Below are 23861 nucleotides of genomic sequence, written 5' to 3' on the forward strand. Positions count from 1 at the left end.
TTCTTCATGACTTCACCCCCTGCCAACACCAAACATGCATAAATTTCCTTCTGACAGCTTTCAACCTTCATAAAGATCAACCTAAGCAAATAAAAGACTTGTGAGGTTGTTGGTGCCATGACTTCCTCACACACACTCTTCTGCCACTCCAAGCCCATGCACAGCCTATATTTTCACATCTAGAAAGGTCTCCAGCCAAATCACTTAAAGCCAAGGACACTCGTATTTTAACTGATGCATTTTATTGCAGAACTTTAGGTAGGAACAAGGTGTGCTAGGCAAAGGAGACTTGTACCCTAGGAAATGGAGACACAGGTCAGTTTTATGCCCAGTTGCAGCAGTGACAGCTGGTGTCAAAGACAAGCCCGGTCGGGCAATTCTGCTCATATGTGATTCCATTTGCGCAGTTCCAGAAGGCATTTCTGTTATCCGCCACTGGGTAGAGGCCATCAGCTTTGCCAGCACAGTACCCTCTACTCTCAGAGCTGCTGCTCTCATTTCCACTCCCACTTCCATTTCCAGGACTGCTGTTGGGCTCACTGGGCTGAGCGGAGGCGTTACAGGCTGAAACAGCACAAAGAGCAGACCTGGCAGAGGCTCCCAGATTCACCTAGAGGTGAAGAACTAGCAGGCCTGAGGTGAGGTCTGGAGATGGGTTGCTGTTCACTCTGGGTCCTGTCACCTGAGAAGCTCACAAGGTAACTCCATACTTAGGAATTAAGAGCAGCTCTAATTTCAAGCCAGCCTGGTTTTAAATTTTAAAAGTTCTCTCTTATAATGCTAAAATTATTTCTAAAAAATTTTACTGAGCATCCAGTATATGCAAAATGCTTTTCTAGGATTTGGGTTTAAGTGGCGAGCAGATAATCTCTAAGAGAAAATCTGGACAAAATTTAGAGAATTGGTACTTCCCCTGAATTATAGATTTAGAAATATGTCAATATGAGCTTCCCTCTTAGCTCAGTCATTAAAGAATCTGCCTGCAATGCAGGAGACCTGGGTTCTATTCCTAGATCAGGATAATCCTCTGGAGAAGGAAATGACAACTCACTCCAATATTCTTGCCTGGAGAATTCCATGGACAGAGGAGCCTGGCAGGCTACACTCAGTCCATGGGGTCACAAGAGTTGGACACAACTTAATGTCTAAACCCTAAACCCAACCAGGTACTGCTTAGGGTTTGTTATTCAGTCTCCTCAGGCAGGCTGAAGGAGACTTTTAATAAGGGGTTCATAGAAAAGTAAATGCTAATATTGAAGGTCAGCCTAATTTCTTGAGGTTTTTCCACACTTTTAAATCTTAGCAGACCTGGAAAACCCTCCCAGCAGACCTGGTTTCTCATTAGAGCATACAATTGCTAACAAGGAAAGAATGTAAGTGCCTCTCTGAGCCAGGCAACAGCAATGAGGAGACGCCTGGGGGCAAAGGGTGTGGGAAGATGTTAGGCTGTCTTGAGTTGGAAAAGGAGCATCTATACACCCTGGGCATTCCCCTGCTGTCACTTACCTGCACTCTTCAGGCTAAGAGCATCCTTCAAGGTGTTTATCAGGGGGAATTTGCCCTGGTTGCAGAAAGTGCCTGTGAAATCATCCAGGTCAATGGCCCAGACCATGGCACCTCCAAAGTTGTTCTCCTTAAGCCACTGAGCCTATTTAAGGATCGAGGACACCAAGAGTCATTTTATTTCTTGAGACTCTGGGCTGAGCTGAAAGCACATTGGAGGGGCTGACCTTACCTTGATTCTGAAGCTGTTAACATTGTCATAACCAACCCACTCAGTGCCCTTGTAGGCATAGGGCACGTTCTGAGGGTCATCCCATGCCACAGTGGCTCCTTCTTTCAGGAAGGTGCAGATCTTTAAAAAGTCAAGAGATTCAAATCCTTTAAATATGACTCCCATGAAAAAGAAAACATACACCTTCCTCTTTGATTTTTTTTTTCTGTCATGTCTCCAATTGGGGTTTTCCACAGGTTTCTAATTATGACCTTTTATCTGCAGTAAATAGCAAGTTGTTTTTGAAATACTCAGATGTTAGCCTTATTCTTAGTGCTTGATTTTGGGAACCCACATCAGTATGGGAGATAGTTACTTAATTCCCTAATGTGTTAATATAAATGACCTTAAGTATGCAGTCTGTTTGAATGGGCTTCCCTGGTGGCTCAGCAATAAAGAATTCACCTGCAATGCAGGAGATGTGGGTTCAACCCCTGAGTTAAGAAGATCCCCTGGAGAAGGAAATGGCAACCCACTCCAGTTTTCTTGCCTGGAGAATCCCATGGATAGAGGAGCCTTGCAGGCTACAGTCCATGGAGTTGCGAAAGAGTCAGACATGACTTAGCGACTAAACAACAAAGAACAACAATTGTAGTTTGAAGGGATATTGCACACTATTAATCTTCATACTGGATTAGGTAAATGGATAGGTTACTTATACATCTGAAGCATTTGGAGTAATATTTGTGTTAAAATAGGTAAATAGTGGACAGAATGAACATTCAAGCTTCTTGCAGGTTCTAGCCCTAAGGCTATTGTGCAGCACAAGACACGGCATTCCTAGAATTCCAATTGTACAGCCCAGCCTACCTACCTCATAGTAGGCCCAGAACCCAGCCTCCCTGGTGTAGGGCCCAGCAGGACCAGCGCCAGAAGTTGGGGCACCAATGCCATTGTTGGAAGCGTCTCTTAGGATGAAATTGTGTCCGTAGGCAGGGAATCCAACGATGAGCTTCTCCGCCGGGGCCCCATTGCTCTTCCAGTAGTGCATGGCGTATTCCTAAAAAGGTAGCACGTGAGTTAGAGGCCTACCCAGCTGAAGACCCCACGCTTAGTTATGCTAGTCCACTGACCTAACAGGTAAAATTTAATGATGCTCATGACATAGATTAGTTTGTTACTTTTTCAAAAATATTTTGGTGAGGTTACAGTGAAAGTGAAGTTGCTCAGTCATGTCCAACTCTTTGCGACCCCATGGACTGTAGCCTATCAGGATTTTCGAGGCAAGAGTGCTGGAGTGGATTGCCATTTCCTTCTCCAGGGGATCTTCCCAACCCAGGAATCGAACCCGGGTCTCCCACATCGTAGGCAGACGCTTTACCTTCTGAGCCTACAGTAAATGAGATAAAATCGGTCACTTAGGAGAGTTATCCAAATGAGACTTTTGCAGAATTTATGTTTGTTTTGTTCCTGAATCTGCATGTAATTTACAACATCTCTGGTCTGCATCTGTGTGGAGACTCACCACATTGAGGTAAGCATTACTTCCAGTGTCAGTTGGGTATTTGTAGAGAGGGCTGTTCTCTCCGGTGTAGCCTTCCCAGGAGCCATGGAAGTCATAGGTCATGACATGGATGAAGTCCAGGTACCTGAGGTAGAATAAAGGGCTGTAAAGCATTTCTCCTGGCTATTTCCCACACTTACACAGGCATTCCTGGTAGCTCAACAGTAAAGAATCAGTGATTAAGAATCCACCTGCCAATGCAGGAGACACAGGTTCTGAACCTGGGTAGGAAAGATCCCCTAGAGATGGAAATGGAAACTCACTCCAGTATTCTTGCCTGGGAATTCCCATGGACCTAGCAGCCTGGTGGGCTACAGTCCATAGGGTCCCAAGAGAGTTGGACATGACTTAGTGACTAAATAACAACAGTAGTTATGTCCCACACTTAAACGAGCAAAAGATACCGTTTCCAAAACACCCTGAACAAAGTCCTTGGGTAGCAAGACAAACCACAGGTCTACCTTGCAAGAGTGATGCCTACAGGAGGTTTGAGGATAAAGTGAGTCACTCACTGGGATAGCTGGGGAATCTCATAGCCAGCCTGGATATTGGAGATGCCAGCAGCTACTGCAGCGGTGACCAGCAGCCTGGACTTGTTGGTTTGCTTGGCTTCCTGTTCAAAAGCTTCACGTGTTTCCTATAGAATAATCAAATATAGTAAAGCATCTATGAAACTGATTTTAACTACTTAACTATTAATAAATTTATATTTATATAATGCTTTACTTTTTCAAAATGCTTTCACATATTTTATCTTACTTTTGTTTCTCAGTCAGTCAGTTCAGTTCAGTTGCTCAGTCGTGTCCGACTCTTTGTGACCCCATGAATCACAGCACGCCAGGCCTCCCTGTCCATCACCAACTCCTGGAGTTCACTCAGACTCATGTTCGTCAAGTCAGTGATGCCATCCATCCATCTTATCCTCTCTTGTCCCCTTCTCCTCCTGCCCCCAATCCCTCCCAGCATCAGAGTCTTTTCCAATGAGTCAACTCTTCGCATGAGGTGGCCAAAGTACTGGAGTTTCAGCTTTAGCATCATTCCTTCCAAAGAACACCCAGGGCTGATCTCCTTCAGAATGGACTGGTTGGATCTCCTTGCAGTCCAAGGGACTCTCAAGAGTCTTCTCCAACATCACAGTTCAAAAGCATCATTTCGTCAGCGCTCAGCTTTCTTCACAGTCCAACTCTCACATCCATACATAACTACTGGAAAAACCATAGCCTTGACTAGACGGACCTTTGTTGGCAAAGTAAAGTCTCTGCTTTTTAATATGCTGTCTAGATTGGTCATAACTTTCCTTCCAAGGAGTAAGCATCTTTTAATTTCATGGCTGCAATCATCATCTGCAGTGATTTTGGAGCCCCCCAAAATAAAGTCTGACACTGTTTCTACTGTTTCCCCATCTATTTCCTATGAAGTGATGGGACCAGATGCCATGATCTTCGTTTTCTGAATGTTGAGCTTTACGCCAACTTTTTCAGTCTCCTTTTTCACTTTCATCAAGAGGCTTTTTAGTTCCTCTTCACTTTCTGCCTTAAGGGTGGTGTCATCTGCATTTCTAAGGTTATTGATATTTCTCCCGGCAATCTTGATTCCAGCTTGTGTTTCTTCCAGTCCAGCGTTTTGTTTCTCAATTCTCCTATCAAGTAGACAGGATTGATGGTATTAATTATATAACTAATATGTGTATAAGTTAGATAATTTCACAAAAGTCTCACAGCAAGTTAGTAGCCAGGTCATGACTAAAACCCAGGTCCCAGATGATGAGTCAGAGCTCTACTCATATCACTGCACTATGAAGTTATAGTTGCTGTAATAATTTATATCCAGGTTTTAGCAGTACATAAATTTGCTTCCCTTTGTCCAGTAAATGAGCTACTTTATTGGACTGACATCCCAACAAGTGAAATGTTCAATTGGTCAATGAGGAAGCTATTAACAGCCAGGTGATAGGTTCCCATTCAATGCTAGAGGTTAATCCACCTTTATTTTGTGTGACTCTAATCTCATGCTGAGTACTGAATTCAGTTTTCATAACTGCATTATTAGGGTGTACCAGAGTGTGCTCCAGTGAAGAATGTGTTTAAAAATTGTCATATGTATACTTGTTAAATGAACTAGGTTATTTAACTAGAAGAAGAAAAATTAACAAGATATTATAGCTGTCTTCAAATATTGGACCAACCAATATATTGTCAAAGGGAGAAGATTTATTCTTTATTAGTTCAGTGAACAGACTAGAACCAATGACTGGAAGTTATTAATTGTGACTGGAAGTATGTCTTGACTAAGAATATAGATGTTCTTTTTGATCACTAGAGCTGCTCAACAAGTAAGTGGATTGATTTTTCAACCAATGAATTACTTAATATTGAAATTTTGGATACTGGCAGAAAATATGGTATAACAGATGGCATAGGAAAAATCTCTATCTTGGGGAAGGGTAAATCTATGAAAGCCTTCCTCAATGATCAATGCACAGAAATAGAGTAAAACAATAGAATAGGAAAGACTAGAGATCTCTTAAAGAAAAGTAGAGATACCAAGGGAACATTTCATGCAAAGATGGGCTCAATAAAAGAAATGGTAGGGACCTAAGAAAAGCAGAAGATATTAAGAAGAGGTGGAAAGAATACACAGAAGAACTGTACAAAAAAAGATCTTCATGACCCAGATAATCATGATGGTGTGATCACTCACACTCACCTAGAGCCAGACATTCTGGAATGTGAAGTCAAGTGGGCCTTAGGAAACACCAGTACAAACAAAGTTAGCGGAGGTGATGGAATTCCAGTGGAGCTGTTTCAAATCCTGAAAGAGGATGCTGTGAAAGTGCTGCACTCAATATGTCAGCAAGTTTGGAAAACTCAGCAGTGGCCACAGGACTGGAAAAGGTCAGTTTTCATTCCAATCCCAAAGAAAGGCAATGCCAAAGAATGCTCAAACTACCACACAACTGCACTCATCTCACACGCTAGTAAAGTAATGCTCAAAATTCTCCAAGCCAGGCTTCAGCAATATGTGAACCGTGAACTTCCAGATGTTCAAGCTGGTTTCAGAAAAAAACAGAGGAACCAGAGATCAAATTGCCAACATCTGCTGGATCATCAAAAAAGCAAGAGAGTTTAAGAGAAACATCTATTTCTGCTTTATTGACTATGCCAAAGCCTTTGACTGTGTGGATCACAATAAACCGTGGAAAATTCTGAAGGAGATGGGAATACCAGAACACTTGACCTGCCTCTTGAGAAACCTGTATGCAGGTCAGGAAGCAACAGTTAGAACTGGATATGGAACAACAGACTGGTTCCAAATAGGAAAAGGAGTATGTCAAGGCTGTATATTGTCACCCTGCTTATTTAACTTCTATGCAGAGTACATCATGAGAAATGCTGGGCTGGAGGAAGCACAAGCTGGAATCAAGATTGCTGGGAGAAATATCAATAACCTCAGATATGCAGATGACACCACCCTTAATGGCAGAAAGAGCCTCTTGATGAAAGTGAAAGAGGAGAGTGAAAAAGTTGGCGTAAAGCTCAACATTCAGAAGACGAAGATCATGGCATCTGGTCCCATCACTTCATGGCAAATAGATGGGGAAACAGTATCAGACTTTATTTTGGGGGGCTCCAAAATCACTTCAGATGTTGACTGCAGCCATGAAATTAAAAGATGCTTACTCCTTGGAAGGAGAGTTATGACCAACCTAGACAGCATATTAAAAAGCAGAGACATTTCTTTGTCAACAAAGGTCCGTCTAGTCAAGGCTATGGTTTTTCCAGTAATCATGTATGGATGTGAGAGTTAAACTATAAAGAAAGCTGAGCACAAAAGAACTGATGCTTTTGAACTGTGGTGTTGGAGAAGACTCTTGAGAGTCCCTTGGACTGCAAAGAGATCCAACCAGTCCATCCTAAAGGAGATAAGTCCTGAGTGTTCATTGGAAGGACTGATGCTGAAGCTGAAACTCCAATACTTTGGCTGCCTGATGTGAAGAACTGACTCATTGGAAAAGACTCTGATGCTGGGAGGGATTGGGGGCAGGAGGAGAAGGGGACGACAGAGGATGAGATGGTTGGATGGCATCACTGACTCAATGGACATGGGTTTGGGTAGACTCTGGCGGTTGGTGATGGACAGGGAGGCCTGGTGTGCTGTGATTCATGGGGTCACAAAGAGTCAGACACAACTGAGCTAATGAACTGAACTGAAATCTAAAAGCCATCCTTGCTTTTCTTACTCCATTCATTTTTCCTCGGTGATCTCTTAATTATTTAACTTTGTTGATGATGTCAATACAATATATCAAATCAAGTTCTTGACCTGAACATCAGTTTTTTATTCATCCAATATCTATTCATCCAGTGTCTATTGGACATTCTTATGACGCTCTACAAATTCCTCTCACTCATCATGTTCAAAGACAAATTAATGAGTTTTTCTTCTTGTTTCAGATCTACCTTTTTCCTGTATTTATCATCTTAGTTAAGAGGATCACAGTCAAATCAATTCTTAAGGACAGAAAACTGGAAGTTCTCTCTTTTCCCACTTTCAATTGGTCTCCAAATCCTATTGATTCTATCCTCCTACTATCTCTTATATACTTCTTCTTTCTGTCCTCACTGTTAGGATTTTTGTTCAGATTCTCAGCATTTCTGGCTTGAGTTATTGTAATGGCCTCCTAACTCTCTCTCTGCCTCCGTACCTCTTTCTAATTCATCCTCCATGGTTAAAGTCAGAGTAATCCTTCTAAAACATGAGTTTTGCCATATGTCTAGATTCCTTAAGAATCCTTCAAAAAATTAGTACTCATTAGTATCCATGTAGTACCCAGACTACATGGGTAGTTATGATACCTATTAGTTGTTTGATGTTAGGTTACTTAAAGTCTTTATATTTTAGCTTTCATTTAGCTTTATATTTTAGCTTTCTCAAGGTTATGATACTTCAAGTATCTTTATTATAGGATACATATGAAGATGAAATGAGTTATGACTTTAAAACAGCTTATAAAATTGTGCCTGGCACAAAACACATGTAATGTTGTTATCAAATGCTGTTGAATATAAGCATGATATCCAAGAATCTTTGTGATGCAAAGATCCAATAAGTTGAAACTTCAGTTTACTTCATTCTGGAACCACCAGATTCTCCTTACAAAGAATTCTCTTTGAATTTTCTTGGCTCAACGGTGCCACCTTCCTCCTCACCTGCACCAAGACAGTGAAGAGATGCTTGTCCTGAGATGGGCTTCCACGAGAGCCAGGGTACTCCCAATCAAAATCCAGCCCATCAAATCCATACTGGTGCAGGAATTTGATGACTGAAGAAATGAAAGTTTTGCGGTTCTCTGGAGTGGCAACCATAGCAGTGAAACTGAGGGAGGTTCAAAGAAGGCAGAGTGAGGCCTTGGTGGCCACAGTGTCTTGTTGTAAAGTCAAACTCCCATATTTTTGCCTCAAAGCTTTTCACTAGGACCCAAAGCCCAGATAAAAGTATATTGCTGGTTTTCTCCTGTACTTCTTTATACAACTACTCTGCCAGCCATGGTACCTCAACATTCTCTTTACTTTGTTATCCACCCAACTCTGATTTTTCTCCCAAATTGGACCTGTTGCTTTGAACACCTGTTTACCTTGGCTCACTGTGTTGTCTCTCTAAATAGTCTCTGAAGTTCATATGCCCTTAAAAGAGTCTCTTTATTTATTTTCATGACTTTCTCTTCCTTTCTTCCAGAAGGTAAATGGAGAAAAGTGCTATAACGCTCTTCTCAGGCATTGTACTTCTGAAATACTTTAAGAAGAGATTGTTTTGAAGTCTCAGTCACTGAATCTCTGTGAATGGAGTCCTGGAATATCCATCTAAATGTAAACATATACAATAAATTGTGTTCTATTTAGTACTGAGATTTTGGTATAGTAATTTATTTAAGTAGCATATTTGTTTAATATACAACCTTAATATTCCATCTTAGGTTATGAAATCTGGATAAGGAAATGGCAACCCACTCCAGTATTCTTGCCTGGAGAATCCCAGGAACAGAGGAGCCTGGTGGGCTGCTGTCTATGGGGTCACACAGAATCGGACACGACTGAAACAACTTAGCAGCAGCAGCAGGTTATGAAATCTGAAGGGACATGGGTCACACTGGGCTAACCTGTTATCCATAGCAAATTAAATGAACATCTAACTCTCTCATAGAGGACTTACGGGGCAGTTCCAAAGTTCCAGCCTCCAATGGCCAGGAGAATTTTCAGCTGGCTGTTCCTGCAAAACAAGGTAGAGAAAAGAAAAACTTCAAAATCCATGAATCCCTCAATTTAAAATAACAATGCTTTGTATCAGGCTTGATTATAAACGTTAATGTTGTCTTGATAAGATATTCTGTAGAACAATTTCCCATCACTATAGAACACTTTCTTTATAAAAATTATTTGTGTTATCATTATGAATGCACAGAGTTCTTTAGTGAAATCTAAATTAGAGAACTGCTTTTTTCCCCTTTAGAATAAAAGAACAGTTCATCCATGAGTTAAAAGGAACATGGGCTTCCCAGGTGGCACTAGTGGTAAAGTATCTTTCTGCCAGTTCAGGAGACATAAGAGAAGCAGGTCTGATCCCTGGGTAGAGAAGATCTCCTGGAAAAGAGAATGGCAACCCACTCCTGTATTCTTGCCTGGAGCATCCAATGGACAGAGGAGCCTGGCAGGCTACAGTCCAGATGGTCGCAAAGAGCTGGGCATGACTGAAGCAACTTAGCATATAAAAGAGACATATAAGCATACTATAGTTTAAAATATTATAGTAAAAAACTGAGAAAAAAAATAGGTTGATACTTATGAAACTACAGAGCTTCCCTGGTGGCTCAGAAGGTAAAGAATCTGCCTGCAATGTGGGGGACCCGGGTTCGATCTCTGAGTTGGGAAGATCCACTAGAGGAGGAAATGGCAACATACTCCAGTATTTTTGCAAGGAGAATCCCATGGACAGAAGAGCCTGGAAGGCTACAGTCCAGGGCGGGTCACAAAGAGTCAGACACGATTGAGTGACTAACACTGTTAGGGCAAAGCCTTCACGTGGGATTGAGGGCAGCACTTGATGGGTGAGCAGGATCCTCCTGGATCTTGTCCTGGAAGTTCTTTTCTGCAGCTATCCCTGCTTCAAACTCTCAAAGTTCCTCTTCCTTCTCTGTTTCTTGGGCCTAAAGTTGGAAGCCCATTTTCATCTGAAGTTGCTTCCAGTACTCCTGGGCTAAACTGCAGCAAGTAAGTGTCTTGTAAAATTCTCCCTCACTTCATGATTAAGCTCTTTAAGACCTTCATTTGTGAGTTCTTGTTCTACAGGACTAGGTTTTTAAAAAATAGGATTGTACTGGCAATTCTTACATTCTATCCTATCAGCTGAAATGGTAAATGTTGCTTGGACATAATTACTTTCTCAGACTCTGTGATAATGAATATGAATCAGTTGGCTTAGAATCATGAACATTTTCTGGACTAGTGGTTCTTAAGCATCAGCTTAGATAAGAATAGAGTACAAGGGCCAGAGTTGAAGGATAACATTGGAATTTCAGGTGTTTAGCCCCTTTCTCAAAGACTGTGATTCAGTTGCATAAGGGACTGAGATTTTTATCAACTGCCTCATATGTGATTTTGATGCAAGATCAATAATAAATCACAGTTTACGAAATACCACTCTGAAAGGTCTTGGGCTTCCCAAGCAGCGCTAGTGGTAAAAAAATCTGCCTGCCTATGCAGGAGATGTAAGGACTGTGGGTTTAGTCCCTGGGTGGGAAAGATTCCCTGGAGGAGAGCATGGCAGCCCACTCCAGTATTCTTGCCTGGAGAATCCCATGGACAGAGGAGCCTGGTGGGCTATAGTCCATATGGTTTCAAAGAGTGGGACATGACTGAATTGGCTTAGCATGCACACACACATCACAACTCAAATTCTAGTAGCTACATTCTAGATACTGCCACTACTGATGTTTGCAATAGCCCATAGCCTTACTTCTCCTAGATGTAACTAACCAAACAAATTAGAAATTTAAAGATACCAAGATTTTCTTGATTGTTTTGTTTCATTTTCCCCCAAAGTAGAACTCTATTAAAATACAGTAAACTCTTCTGATTTCCTGACCTCTGCTATGTCTAATCTTCAGTATCCTCTGCTTCCTGCTCTCTGATTCAAGTAATTAAGATGGTTTGCAGTTTCCTAGGTCATAAAAAAGATATTGAGAAGATGGCAGAGGAATAGGATGGGGAGACACTTTCTCCCCCACAAATTCATCAAAAGATCATTTGAACACGGAGCAAATACCACAAAACAACTTCTGACGCTGGCAGAGGACTCCAGGCACCCAAAAGGAGGTAGGACAAATAGAAAAAATAAAAAGAGAGACAAAAGAGTTAGGGATGGAGAGCCATCCTGGAAAGGGAGTCTTAAAAGAGGAGAAGTTTCCAAACACCAGGAAACCCTCTCACCGGCAGGTCTGTGGGGAGTTTTGGAATCTCAGAGGGCAACATAACTGGGAGGAAAAAACAAATAAACAAAACCCACAGGTTACATGCCTAACTACCACTCCCAGCAGAGAAGTAGCCCAGATGCTAGCATCCACCACCAGCAAGCAGGGGCTGAGCAGGGAGGTGCAGGCTGCATTGCTTAGGGTAAGGACCAGGCTTGAATGCCCTGAGGGCAATCTGAGGGAGCTAACGTGAGATAGCAATCCAAACTGTGGGATAGCCAGAAAGAGGGGGAAAAAAAGGAGGAAAGAGAACTTTCTGGTGAAAGGCTCTAACCTAAAGCTCTGCAGGCCTGCTCACAGAACAAAGGACTTAACGAATACCAGAGGAGAGCCAGCTGGCAGTGCACCGGCTCATCCCCCGCTGGAGGCAGGGAGGCAGGTGGGTGACAGCCAGAGCTGGAAAGGGGCAATCTCCACCCCAGAGATGGTATCCTCTACCAAACTGACAGCAGGCTTCCAGTTGTTAACCAAGTCTTCCTGAGATCCTGGATGGTTGACATCCACCAGGAGGGTCACAGCCAGAGATCAGCTCCCCAGAGGAGACACATGACACACCTGGGACAGCGCTCCCGCTGCACACCCAGGAAACCGAGTGACTGGGACAGAGGAGGTGATAAGACGCCTGGCCCCACCTGGGGAGACTGAGCTCGCCAAGCACCTGGTCACCTGAGCTGCTCGGACCTGGGAAGGGCACAAAACGCAGGCCCAACCAAGTCTGTATCTTTGTGGAGTACCTGAGAACCTGAACCTGAGTGGCTTAGACCTGGGAAGTGCATAGAACCCAGGGCCTGCCTTTGACAGTTCCCTTACAGAGCAACTTGGAGGCTGAGCAGTGTAGACCGGGAAAGCACACACTCACGGTGGGCGGGGAAAAACCCAGTGTAACCCAGACACTGCGAACACTCCCCACACATGCCAGTGATATTTGTTTATGGTGCTCCTCCCTCCTGCAGCACAATGAAAAAGTGAGCCTAATAAATGACCACCTTCACCACCTTGTGTCAGGGCGGAAGTTAGATACTGAAGAGACTTGCAGAGGAAGCCAAAATAAACAAAGAAGGAGCCACTTTGGAAGTGACAGGTGCAACAGATTAAAACCCTGTAGTTAGCACTGGCTACATTGGAAGGGACCTATAGACATTGAGGAGAAGTATAAGCTGGATCAAGGAACTATCTGAAACTGAACCGACCCCATACTGCCCTCAACAGCTCCAGAGAAATTCCTAGATATATTTTACTATTCTCATATTTTAATTTAAATTTTTAAAAAAATTTTAATTTCTTTATCACTCCTTTAATTCTTATTTTTAAAACTTACTATTACCTTGCAAAAAAAACCCTCTATTTTAAAAGCAAATTTCATATTTTTAAAATAACTTTTGTGATTTTTTTTTTGATATTGTATTTTTGAGAGTCTAACCTCTACTCTAGATTTTTAATCTTTGCCTTTGAGTATTTGTTATCAATTCTGTACCTTTAAGATTCCAGTTTTCAGTACCCATTTTTACTTAGGAGTGTGATTACTGGCTTGATTGCTCTCTCCCCTTTTGACTCTCCTTTTTCTCCCCCAGGTCACCTCTATCTCCTCCCTCCCTCTTCTAATCTCTACTTAACTCTGTGAATCTCTTTGGGTGATCCAGGCTGTGGAGAACACTTAGGGAACTGATCACAGGCTAGATTGGTCTCTCTCCTTTTGACTCCCTCTCCTCTCCTGCTGGTCACCTCTATCTCCTTCCTCCCTCTTCTCTTCTCTATGGAACTCTGTGAAACTCTGAGTGTTCCAGTTTGTGGAGAGCAAATAGGGAATTGATTACTGGCTAGATTTCTTTCTCCCCTTTTGATTCCCCCTCTTCTCCTTCTGGTCACCTTCTCCCTCTTCTTTTCTCCATGTAACTCTGTGAACCTCGTGGGGTGTCCCTCACTGTGGAGAATCTTTTCACCAAAAACCTAGATGTTTTATCATCAGTGCTGTGTGGATGGAGAAGTCTTGAGACTGCTGTAAGAATAAGCTAGAGGTAAATCCAAAACGTGAGAACACCAGAAAACTCCTGACTCCAGGGAACATTATTCAATAAGAGCTCATCCAAAAACCTCCATACCTACACTGAAATCAAGCACCAACCAAGAGCCAACAAGTTCCAGAGCAAGACATTTAAAGCTAATTCTCCAACAACACAGGAAGATAAACCTGAGCACAAAAATACGGGTAGCCACAAGTCACACCAAACCCATAGACAACTCAAAACTAACTACTGGACACTTCATTGCACTCCAGAGAGAAGAGATCCAACTCCACCCACCAGAACACCGACACAAGCTTCCCTAACCAGGAAACCTTGACAAGCCACTCGTCCAACTCCACCCACAGGGAGGACCCTCCACAATAAAGAGGAACCACAAACTCCCAGCATACAGAAATGCTACCCCAAACACAGCAACCTAAACAAGATGAAAAGGCAGAGAAATATTCAGCAGGTAAAGGAACATGATAAAAGCCCACCAAACCAAACAGAAGAGGAGGAGATAGGGAGTCTACCCGAAAAAGAATTCAGAATAGTGGTAGTAAAAATGACCCAAAATCTGGAAAACAAAATGGAGTTACACATAAACAGTCTGGAGACAAGAATTGAGAAGATGCAAGAATAGTTTAACAAGGACCTAGATGAAATAAAAAAGAGTCAGTCTTAATGAATAATGCAATAACTGAAATCAAAAGCACTCTGGAGGGAACCCAACAGTAGAATAACTGAGGCAGAAGATGGGATAAGTGAGGTGGAAGATAAAATGGTGGAAATAAATGAAGCAGAGAAGAAAAAAGAATTAAAAGAAATGAGGACAACCTCAGAGACTTGTGGGACAATGTTAAAAGCCCCAACATTCGAATCATAGGAGTCCCATAAGAAGACAAAAAGAAAGACCTTGAGAAAATACTTGAGGAGATAATAGTTGAAAACTTCCGTAAGATGGGGAAGGAAATAGCCACACAAGTCCAAGAAACTCAGAGATTCCCAAAGAGGATAAAACCAAATTGCAACACCCCAAGACACATATTAATCAAATTAACAAAGATCAAACACAAAGAACAAATATTAACAACAGCAAGGGAAAAACAACAAATAACACACAAGGGGATTCCCATAAGGATAACAGCTGATCTTTCAATAGAAACTCTTCAGGCCAGAAGGGAATGGCAGGACATACTTAAAGTGATGAAAGAAAAAAACCTACAACCCAGATTACTGTACCCAGCAAGGATCTTATTCAAATATGAAGGAGAAATCAAAAGATTTACAGACAAGAAAAAGTTCAGAGAATTCAGCACCACCAAACCAGCTCTTCAACAAATGCGAAAGGATCTTCTCTAGACAGGAAACACAGAAAGGGGGTATAAACTTGAACCCCAAACAACAAAGTAAATGGCAATGGGATCATATTTATCAATAATTACCTAAAATGTAAAAGGGTTGAATGCCCCAACCAAAAGACAAAGACTGGCTGAATGGATACAAAAGCAAGACCACTATATATTCTGTCTGGGGCTTCCCTGGTGGCTCAGATGGTAAAGTGTCTGTCTGCAATGCTGGAGACCCAGGTTTGATACCTGGGTCGGGAAGATCCCCTGGAGAAGGAAATGGCAACCCACTACAGTACTCTTGCCTGGAGAATCCCATGGACAGAGGAACCTGGTAGGCTACAGTCCATGGGGTCACAAAGAGTCGGACATGACTGAGAAACTTTACTTATATATGCTGTCTCCAAGAGACGCACCTCAAACCTAGGGATACATATAGACTGAAAGTGAAGGGCTGGAAAAAGATATTTCATGAAAATGGAAACCAAAAGAAAGCAGGAGTAGCAATACTTATACCAGATAAAATAGACTTTGAAATAAAGGCCGTGGTAAGAGACAAAGAAGGACACTACATAATGAGCAAAGGATCAAGCCAAGAAGAAGATATAACAATTATAAATATATATGCACCCAACATAGGAGCACTGCAATATGTAAGGCAAATGCTAGTAAGTATGAAAGGGGAAATTAACAGTAACACAATAATAGTGGGAGACTTTAATACCTCACTCACACCTATGGATAAATCAACTAAACAGAAAATTAGCAAGGAAACAAACTTTAAATTATACAATGGACCAGTTAGACCTAATTGATATCTATAGGACATTTCACCCTAAAACAATGAATTTCACCTTTTTCTTAAGTGCACATGGAACCTTCTCCAGGATAGATCACATCCTGGGCCATAGATCCAGCCTTGGTAAATTCAAAAAAAATGAAATCATCTCAAGCATCTTTTCCGATCACAATGCAGTAAGACTAGATGTCAACAGGAAACAAGCTGTTAAAAATACAAACACATGGAAGCTAAACAACACACTTCTGAATAACCAACAAATCACAGAAGAAATAAAAAAATATATATGCATAGAAAAGAATGAAAATGAAGACACAACAACCCCAAACCGATGGGATTCAGTAAAAGCAATGCTAAGGGGAAGTTTCATAGCAGTACAAATGTACCTCAAGAAACAGGAGAGAAATCAAATAAACAACCTAACTCTACACCTAAAGCAACTAGAAAAAGAAGAAATGAAGCACCCCAGGGTTAGTAGAAGGAAAGAAATCATAAAAATAAGCACAGAAATAAATGCAAAAGAAGCAAAGGAGACTATAGCCAAAATCAACAAAGCTAAAAGCTGGTTATTTGAGAAGATAAATAAAATAGACAGACAATTAGCCAGACTCAACAAGAAACAAAGGGAGAAGAATCAAATCAACAAAATTAGAAGTGAAAATGGAGAAATCACAACAGACAACACAGAAATACAAAGGATCATAAGAGACTACTATCAGCAACTATATGTCAATAAAATGGACAACTTGGAAGAAAAGGACAAATTCTTAGAAAAGTATAACTTTCCAAAACGGAACTAGGAAGAAATAGGAAATCTTGACAGGCCCATCACAAGCACGGAAATCAAAACTATAATCAGAAACCTTCCAGCAAACAAAACCCCAGGACCAGACGGCTTCACAGCTGAATTCTACCAAAAATTTAGAGAAGAGCTAAATTTCCAGCGGTCATGTAAGGATGTGAGAGTTGGACTGTGAAGAAAGCTGAGTGCCAAAGAATTGATGCTCTTGAACTGTGGTGTTGGAGAAGACTCTTGAGAGTCCCTTGGACTGCAAGGAGATCCAACCAGTCCATTCTGAAGGAGATCAGCCCTGGGATTTCTTTGGAAGGAATGATGCTGAAGCTGAAACTCCAGTACTCTGGCCACCTCATGCGAAGTGTTGACTCATTGGAAAAGACTCTGATGCTGGGAGGGATTGGGGGTAGGAGGAAAAAGGGACGACCAAGGATGAGATGGCTGGATGGCATCACGGACTCGATGGATGTGAGTCTGAGTGGACTCCAGGAGTTGGTGATGGACAGGGAGGCCTGGCGTGCTGTGATTCATGGGGTCGCAAAGAGTCGGACATGACTGAGTGACTGAACTGAACGGAGGACCTATCCTACTCAAACTTTTCCAGAAAATTGCAGAGGAAGGTAAATTTCCAAACTCATTCTATGAGGCCACCATCACCCTAATATCAAAACCAGACAAAGATGCCACAAAACAGAAAACTACAGACCAATATCACTGATGAACATAGATGCAAAAGTCCTTAACAAAATTCTAGCAAACAGAATCCAGCAACATCATAAAAAGATCATCCATCATGACCAAGTGGGCTTTATCCCAGAGATGCAAGGATTCTTCAATATTTGCAAATCAATCAATGTGATACACCATATTAACAAATTGAAAGATAAAATCTCTATGATTATCTCAATAGATGCTAATAAAATGGACAACTTGGAAGAAATGGACAAATTCTTAGAAAAGTATAACTTTATAAAACAGAACTAGAGAAAGTTCCAAAATGGAAATAGAAAAAGCCTTTGACAAAATTTAACATGCATTTATGATTAAAAAAAAAAAAAACCTCCAGAAAGCAGGCATAGAAGGGACATACCTCAACATAATAAAAGCCATATATGATAAACCTGTAGCAAACATTATCCTCAATGGTGAAAAACTGAAAGCATTTCCCCTAAAGTCAGGAACAAAACAAGGATGCCCACTCTCACCACTACTATTCAACATAGTTTTGGAAGTATTAGCCACAGCAATCAGAGACAAAAAAGAAATAAAAGGAATCCAGATTGGAAAAGAAGATATAAAACTCTCGCTGTTTGCAGATGACATCATCCTTTACATAGAAAACCCTGAAGACACCACCAGAAAATTACTAGAGCTAATCAATGAATATAGTAAAGTTGCAGGATATAAAACTAACACACAGAAATCCCTTGCATTCCTATACACTAACAATGAGAAAAGAGAAAGAGAAATTAAAGAAACAATTCCATTCACCATTGCAACGAAAAGAATAAAATACTTAGGAATGAATCTACCTAAAGAAACAAAAGACCTATATATAGAAAACTATAAAACACTCATAAAAGAAATCAAAGATGACACTAATAGATGGAGAAATATACCGTGTTCATGGATCAGAAAAATCAATATAGTGAAAATGAGTATACTACCCAAAGCAATCTATAGATTCAATGCAATCCCTATCAAGCTACCAACAATTTTTCAGAGAACTAGAACAAATAATTTCACAATTTGTATGGAAACACAAAAAACCTCAAATAATCAAAGCAATCTTGACGAAGAATGGAACTGGAGAAATCAACCTACCTGACTTCAGGCTATACTACAAAGCAACCAGTCATCAAAACAATATGGTACTGGCACAAAGTCAGAAATATAGATCAGTGGAACAAAATAGAAAGCCCAGAGATAAATCCACACACCTATGGACACTTTATCTTTGACAAAGGAGACCAGAATATACAATGGAGAAAAGACAGTCTCTTTAACAAGTGGTGCTGGGAAAACTGCTCAACCACTTGTAAAAGAATGAAACTGGAATGCTTTTAAACACTATACACAAAAATAAACTCAAAATGGATTAAGAATCTAAATGTAAGACCAGAAACTATGAAACTCCTAGAGGAAAACATAGGCAAAACACTCTGACATAAATCATAGCAGGATCCTCTATGACCCACCTCCAAAAGTAATGGAAATAAAAGTAAAAATAAACAAATGGGACCTAATTAAACTTAAAAGCTTTTGCACAACGAAGGAAACTATAAGCAAGGTGAAAAGACAGCCTTCAACATGGGAAAAAATAATAGCAAATGAAGCAACTGACAATTAATCTCAAAAATATACAAGCAACTCCTGCAGCTCAATTCCAGAAAAATAAGCGACCCAATCAAAAAAATGGGCCAAAGAACTAAATAGACATTTCTCCGAAGAAGACACACAGATGGCTAACAAACACATGAAAAGATGCTCGACATCACTCATTATCAGAGAAATGCAAATCAAAACCACAATGAGGTACCATCTCATGCTGGTCAGATGGCTGCTATAAAAAAGTCTACAAACAATAAATGCTGGAGAGGCTGCAGAGAAAAAGGAACCCTCTTACACGGTGGAAATGCAAATTAGTACAGTCACTATGGAAAACAGTGTGGAGATTCCTTAAAAAACTGGAAATGGAGCTCCCATATGACCCAGCCATCCCACTGCTAGGCATATACACTGAGGAAAACAGAATTGAAAGAGACATGTACCCCAGTGTTCATCACAGCCCTGTTTACAATAGCCAGGGTATGAAAGCAACATAGATGTTCATCGGCAGATGAATGGATAAGAAAGCTGTGATACATATACACAATGGAATATTACTCAGCTATTAAAAATGCATTTGAATCAGTTCTAATGAGGTGGATGAAACTGGAGCCTGTTATACAGAGTGAAGTAAGTCAGAAAGAAAAACACCAATACAGCATATTAATACATATATATGGAATTTAGAAAGATGGTAATGATGACCCTATATGCGAGACAGCAAAAGAGACACAGATGTAAAGAACAGACTTTTGGACTCTGTGGGAGAAGGTGAGGGTGGGATGATTTGAAAGAATAGCATTGAAACATGTATATTATCATATGTGAAATGGATTGCCAGTCCAGGTTCAATGCAAGAGACAGGGTGCTCAGGGCTGATGCACTGGAATGACCCAGAAGAATGGGATGGGGAGAGAGGTGGGAGGGAGGGTAAGGATGGGGAACAGATGTACACCCATGGCTGGTTCATGTGAATGTCAGGCAAAAACCACCACAATATTGTAAAGTAATTATCCTCCAATTAAAAAAGAAAAAAAAAACCTGCCTTGAAAGGAACAATTAAAAAAGACATTGATAGAGAAAGGAAGGAAGAAACAGAACTAATTTTTAAATACTAGCTAAAGCAGGCAATGTTTTATGTTATGTATAGCCTCAATACTTGAAGTTCAATTCCTGGACAAGAAGCATCGACATTACTGGGAAGCTTGTTATAAATACAGTGTCTTAGTTTCCACCTGAGACTCACTGAACCTGAACTGCATTTTAAGAATGACTTGTTTGCACATTAATTAATGTCTGGGAAATATTGGCCTGGGAGATAGTAACTCAGATATCTCCCCGTTCTCTTACTTTTTTTTCAGGTCATTGAAAGAACTGTAGAGAGCCACATCATTCCATTCAGTGGTGGTGATCTCACTGTTACTCATCCCAGCGAAGGCATAGATCAGGTGAGTGCAGAGGCAGGGGTCGATGTTGTCAGGCTTGAAGCTTCCCAGGCCTGGACGGTACTGGGCCCAGTTAGAGAAGTAGCATACTAGCTGGTAGGCAGAACCTGAGGATAGTGAGAAGTAAGAACAATGGCCTGAGTTAGGTACTACTGCAATGTGCTAAAAGTGTTAGCTTTGCCTCTGTTTGCCTCCATTTCCCTCAGATGCCTGTTCTCTGTGCAGGGTTGGTTAGTAGGAACGCCTTCACAAATGAGTTCAAAGCTTCTAATGTGGGAACCAGTCACTGACTTGAGGCTGGTTATTTTGAACTTTGACAGATTCACTTTGTGATCTCGGCTAAGCTGGAGAACCACTTAAGAAAAGATGCCCGGGAGTCCTCCTATGAAGCCCAGTGAATACCAATGTATAACTCTCAGGTGATCATGCTGAAGAGGATAGCAGTAGCAGCCAATACATCAAACCCATCTGTTTGTGAAGAAGACAGTAGCTTTCTTTCCCTAGTACAGCTTATCTCTTGGTATATATATTTTTTAAAAGTTAATATTGGGATATGAAAAAATAGCATTTAATACATTAAACAGACAAAAATCGCATTTTGTATAATTTACAGAGTTTGGAGGTTTATGGTAGAGAAAACATTATGTCAAGGATACAGAGTCCATGACTTACCTAGCTGAGCATTCAGCAGAAAGGCCAGACCTAGAGAGAAAGAAACAACATGAAGTCTCAACCAGTTGTCTATATCTTGCCAAATATAATTCTGAGGCCTTAGGTACCATGCTATGGGTCATAGATGTTTACAACCCAAGTGGCACTCTGGGGTTATGCCAAATAGTAGGCTTTTCAAGGAATGCAAAGGGATTCCCTGGTGGCTCAATAGTAAAGAATTTGCCTGCCAGTGCATGTGACACAGGTTTGATCCCTGGGTTGGAAAGATCCCCTAGAGGAAAGCATAGCAACCCTCTCCAGTATTCTTGCCTGGGAAATCCCAAGAACCGAGCAGTGTGGTGGGCTACAGTCCATGGAGTTGCAAAAGGGTAGGATACAACTTAGCAACTAAACAACAACAAACAATAAAGCTTCGCTTCCTTTCTCTTAGTAAAAAATGAGCATGGTTCCCTATTCTTCCACTTCCATGTCAGTAACAAATGTTATTGAATGCGGAGTTGGAAGTCTACTATCTATGGAAGATCTACTTACTGAAACTATCCAAAATTTACTCTACTCAGTGACTACACACCCATCCATGCTTCACTGTCCTTAACTCGGATGAATACAGCCTTCACACACAAAGCATCCTCTAAATCAGTGAACTCAGTATCTCTGAGAGCCTTGGAATTTATTTAAACCAACTTTAAGAACACTCATAGCAGAAGAGAAGAACTAGAAACTGTGAGGCAAGACTCCAGATGGCACTCCCTGGCTTCTACCGGAGCACTTTTGATCTGATTGTTTTATAAATTGAGTTGGAGATATCCTCTGGAAAAGCTGAAGCTATAGAAAGTTTGTAAATCTCAGCTCTAGAGCAACTAATAAGCTGTGGATACTACTTGGCTCTAAACAATGTACTGAATCTACCCATTTAAATGATCGAATTTCTGATATTTTTATAATATATCAGCAGCATAGTAGAACAGTAAGGGATAAAAGAGGAATAATCCTGAAAACAGTAGAAAAAAAGACAACTTGCATAACTGTATCTCAGACCCTACTGATTTCCTTCTCTGAAAAAGATAGACCAAAAGATAGATTCAAGCATGTGAATAAAAATAATACCAATTAAAATGAGTTGGCATAGGAAGATGGATAGAGGAAAGGAAACAACCCAACAAGAGATGGGAGAGTAAGACAAGCACTGGAAGAAAACTAGCCTTTCTTTCAGGACTGTACTCATGGCATCAAAGAAGACAGAAATGGCTGCCATAGACTACTGAGAAGAGAATTAGAAGCAGATATATTTGTGCATGTCAGGATTCCCTTGGAAATTTGAAATGATGAAAGAAGAATAAAAAAATGTAGAGCTATGTGTGAAGACTACTTCATGCTTTTCAGATCCAGAGAGGGAAAGAAATCAGGGAAGAATAAGGCTCCATCTCCAATTATGGACTCACCTGTGAGGAGAATAAGTTTTGCCATGGTTGCTGTCAGTACTGGTCTTGCAGAGCCTGGATTTGCCTTTTATACCATCTGACAACCAGGTCATCACAAAGGATATCTTCCAAGCAGAGAGCATGTAATCCAGATGTGTATATAGCTAATCAGTAAGTCAACAGATCACCTCCCCTACAAACAACCACTCATGAACCTCTAACCTGCACTTCCCCCTCACCACCTCCTCTTGCTTAATAAGGACAAACATCATGTTTCCTAATGGGGTGGTAGAGACCATCACCATGAAAAGTATAAGCTTGATAGGTTTTTAGGCAGTTCTCAGGGCTGATAAGCATCCATTTAAACATTATGATTAGGTTTTTATGCTGTGGACATTTCATGCCTGGCATCAAAGCATGTATTTATTGGAAAGTGAGCTCAACATTCAGAAAATGAAGATCATGGCGTCCGGTCCCATCACTTCATGCGAAATAGATGGGGAAGAGTGGAAACAGCGTCAGACTTTATTTCGGGGGGCTCCAAAATCACTGCAGATGGTGACTGCAGCCATGAAATTAAAAGACACTTACTCCTTGGAAGAAAAGTCATGACCAACCTAGATAGCATATTCAGAAGCAGAGACATTACTTTGCCGACTAAGGTCCATCTAGTCAAGGCTATGGTTTTTCCTGTGGTCATGTATGGATGTGAGAGTTGGACTGTGAAGAAGGCTGAATGCCAAAGAATTGATGCTTTTGAACTGTGGTGTTGGAGAAGATTCTTGAGAGTCCCTTGGACTGCAAGGAGATCCAACCAATCCTTTCTGAAGGAGATCAACCCTGGGATTTCTTTGGAAGGAATGATGCTAAAGCTGAAACTCCAGTACTTTGGCCACCTCATGCGAAGAGTTGACTCATTGGAAAAGATTCTGATTCTAGGAGGGATTGGGGACAGGAGGAGAAGGGGACGACCCAGGATGCGATGGCTGGATGGCATCACTGACTTGATGGATGTGAATCTGAGTGAACTCCGGGAGTTGGTGATGGACAGGGAGGCCTGGCATGCTGCGATTCATGGGGTCGCAAAGAGTTGGACATGACTGAGCTACTGAACTGAACTGAACTGAGCTGAAACACTAAAAATCCTTGGAAGGTATTAGTTGTTCTTAAATATTTTTCCTTTGTAGAATTAGTCTCGTATAATTTGTACAATCAGTCCCTAAGGAACTTTCATCTTATTAGATGC

At 41.1% G+C, this 23861-nt stretch overlaps 1 protein-coding gene across 1 annotated transcript; it reads right to left on the reverse strand.

Moving 5' to 3' along the window:
* Positions 1-322: 322 nt before the first annotated feature.
* CHIA (chitinase acidic) lies at positions 323-22661 on the reverse strand. The gene is made up of 11 exons (XM_052637414.1): positions 22637-22661; positions 21195-21224; positions 20428-20629; positions 9489-9545; positions 8489-8654; positions 3791-3915; positions 3240-3363; positions 2589-2774; positions 1736-1855; positions 1507-1648; positions 323-564 (listed from the first exon to the last, which is right to left on the reverse strand). The coding sequence occupies exons 1-11, from the start codon at positions 22659-22661 to the stop codon at positions 323-325; spliced, it is 1419 nt and encodes a 472-aa protein (XP_052493374.1).
* Positions 22662-23861: the final 1200 nt, after the last annotated feature.

This window comes from Budorcas taxicolor, chromosome 3 (assembly GCF_023091745.1).
Source record: "Budorcas taxicolor isolate Tak-1 chromosome 3, Takin1.1, whole genome shotgun sequence".
In the NCBI taxonomy this organism is placed as follows: domain Eukaryota; kingdom Metazoa; phylum Chordata; class Mammalia; order Artiodactyla; family Bovidae; genus Budorcas; species Budorcas taxicolor.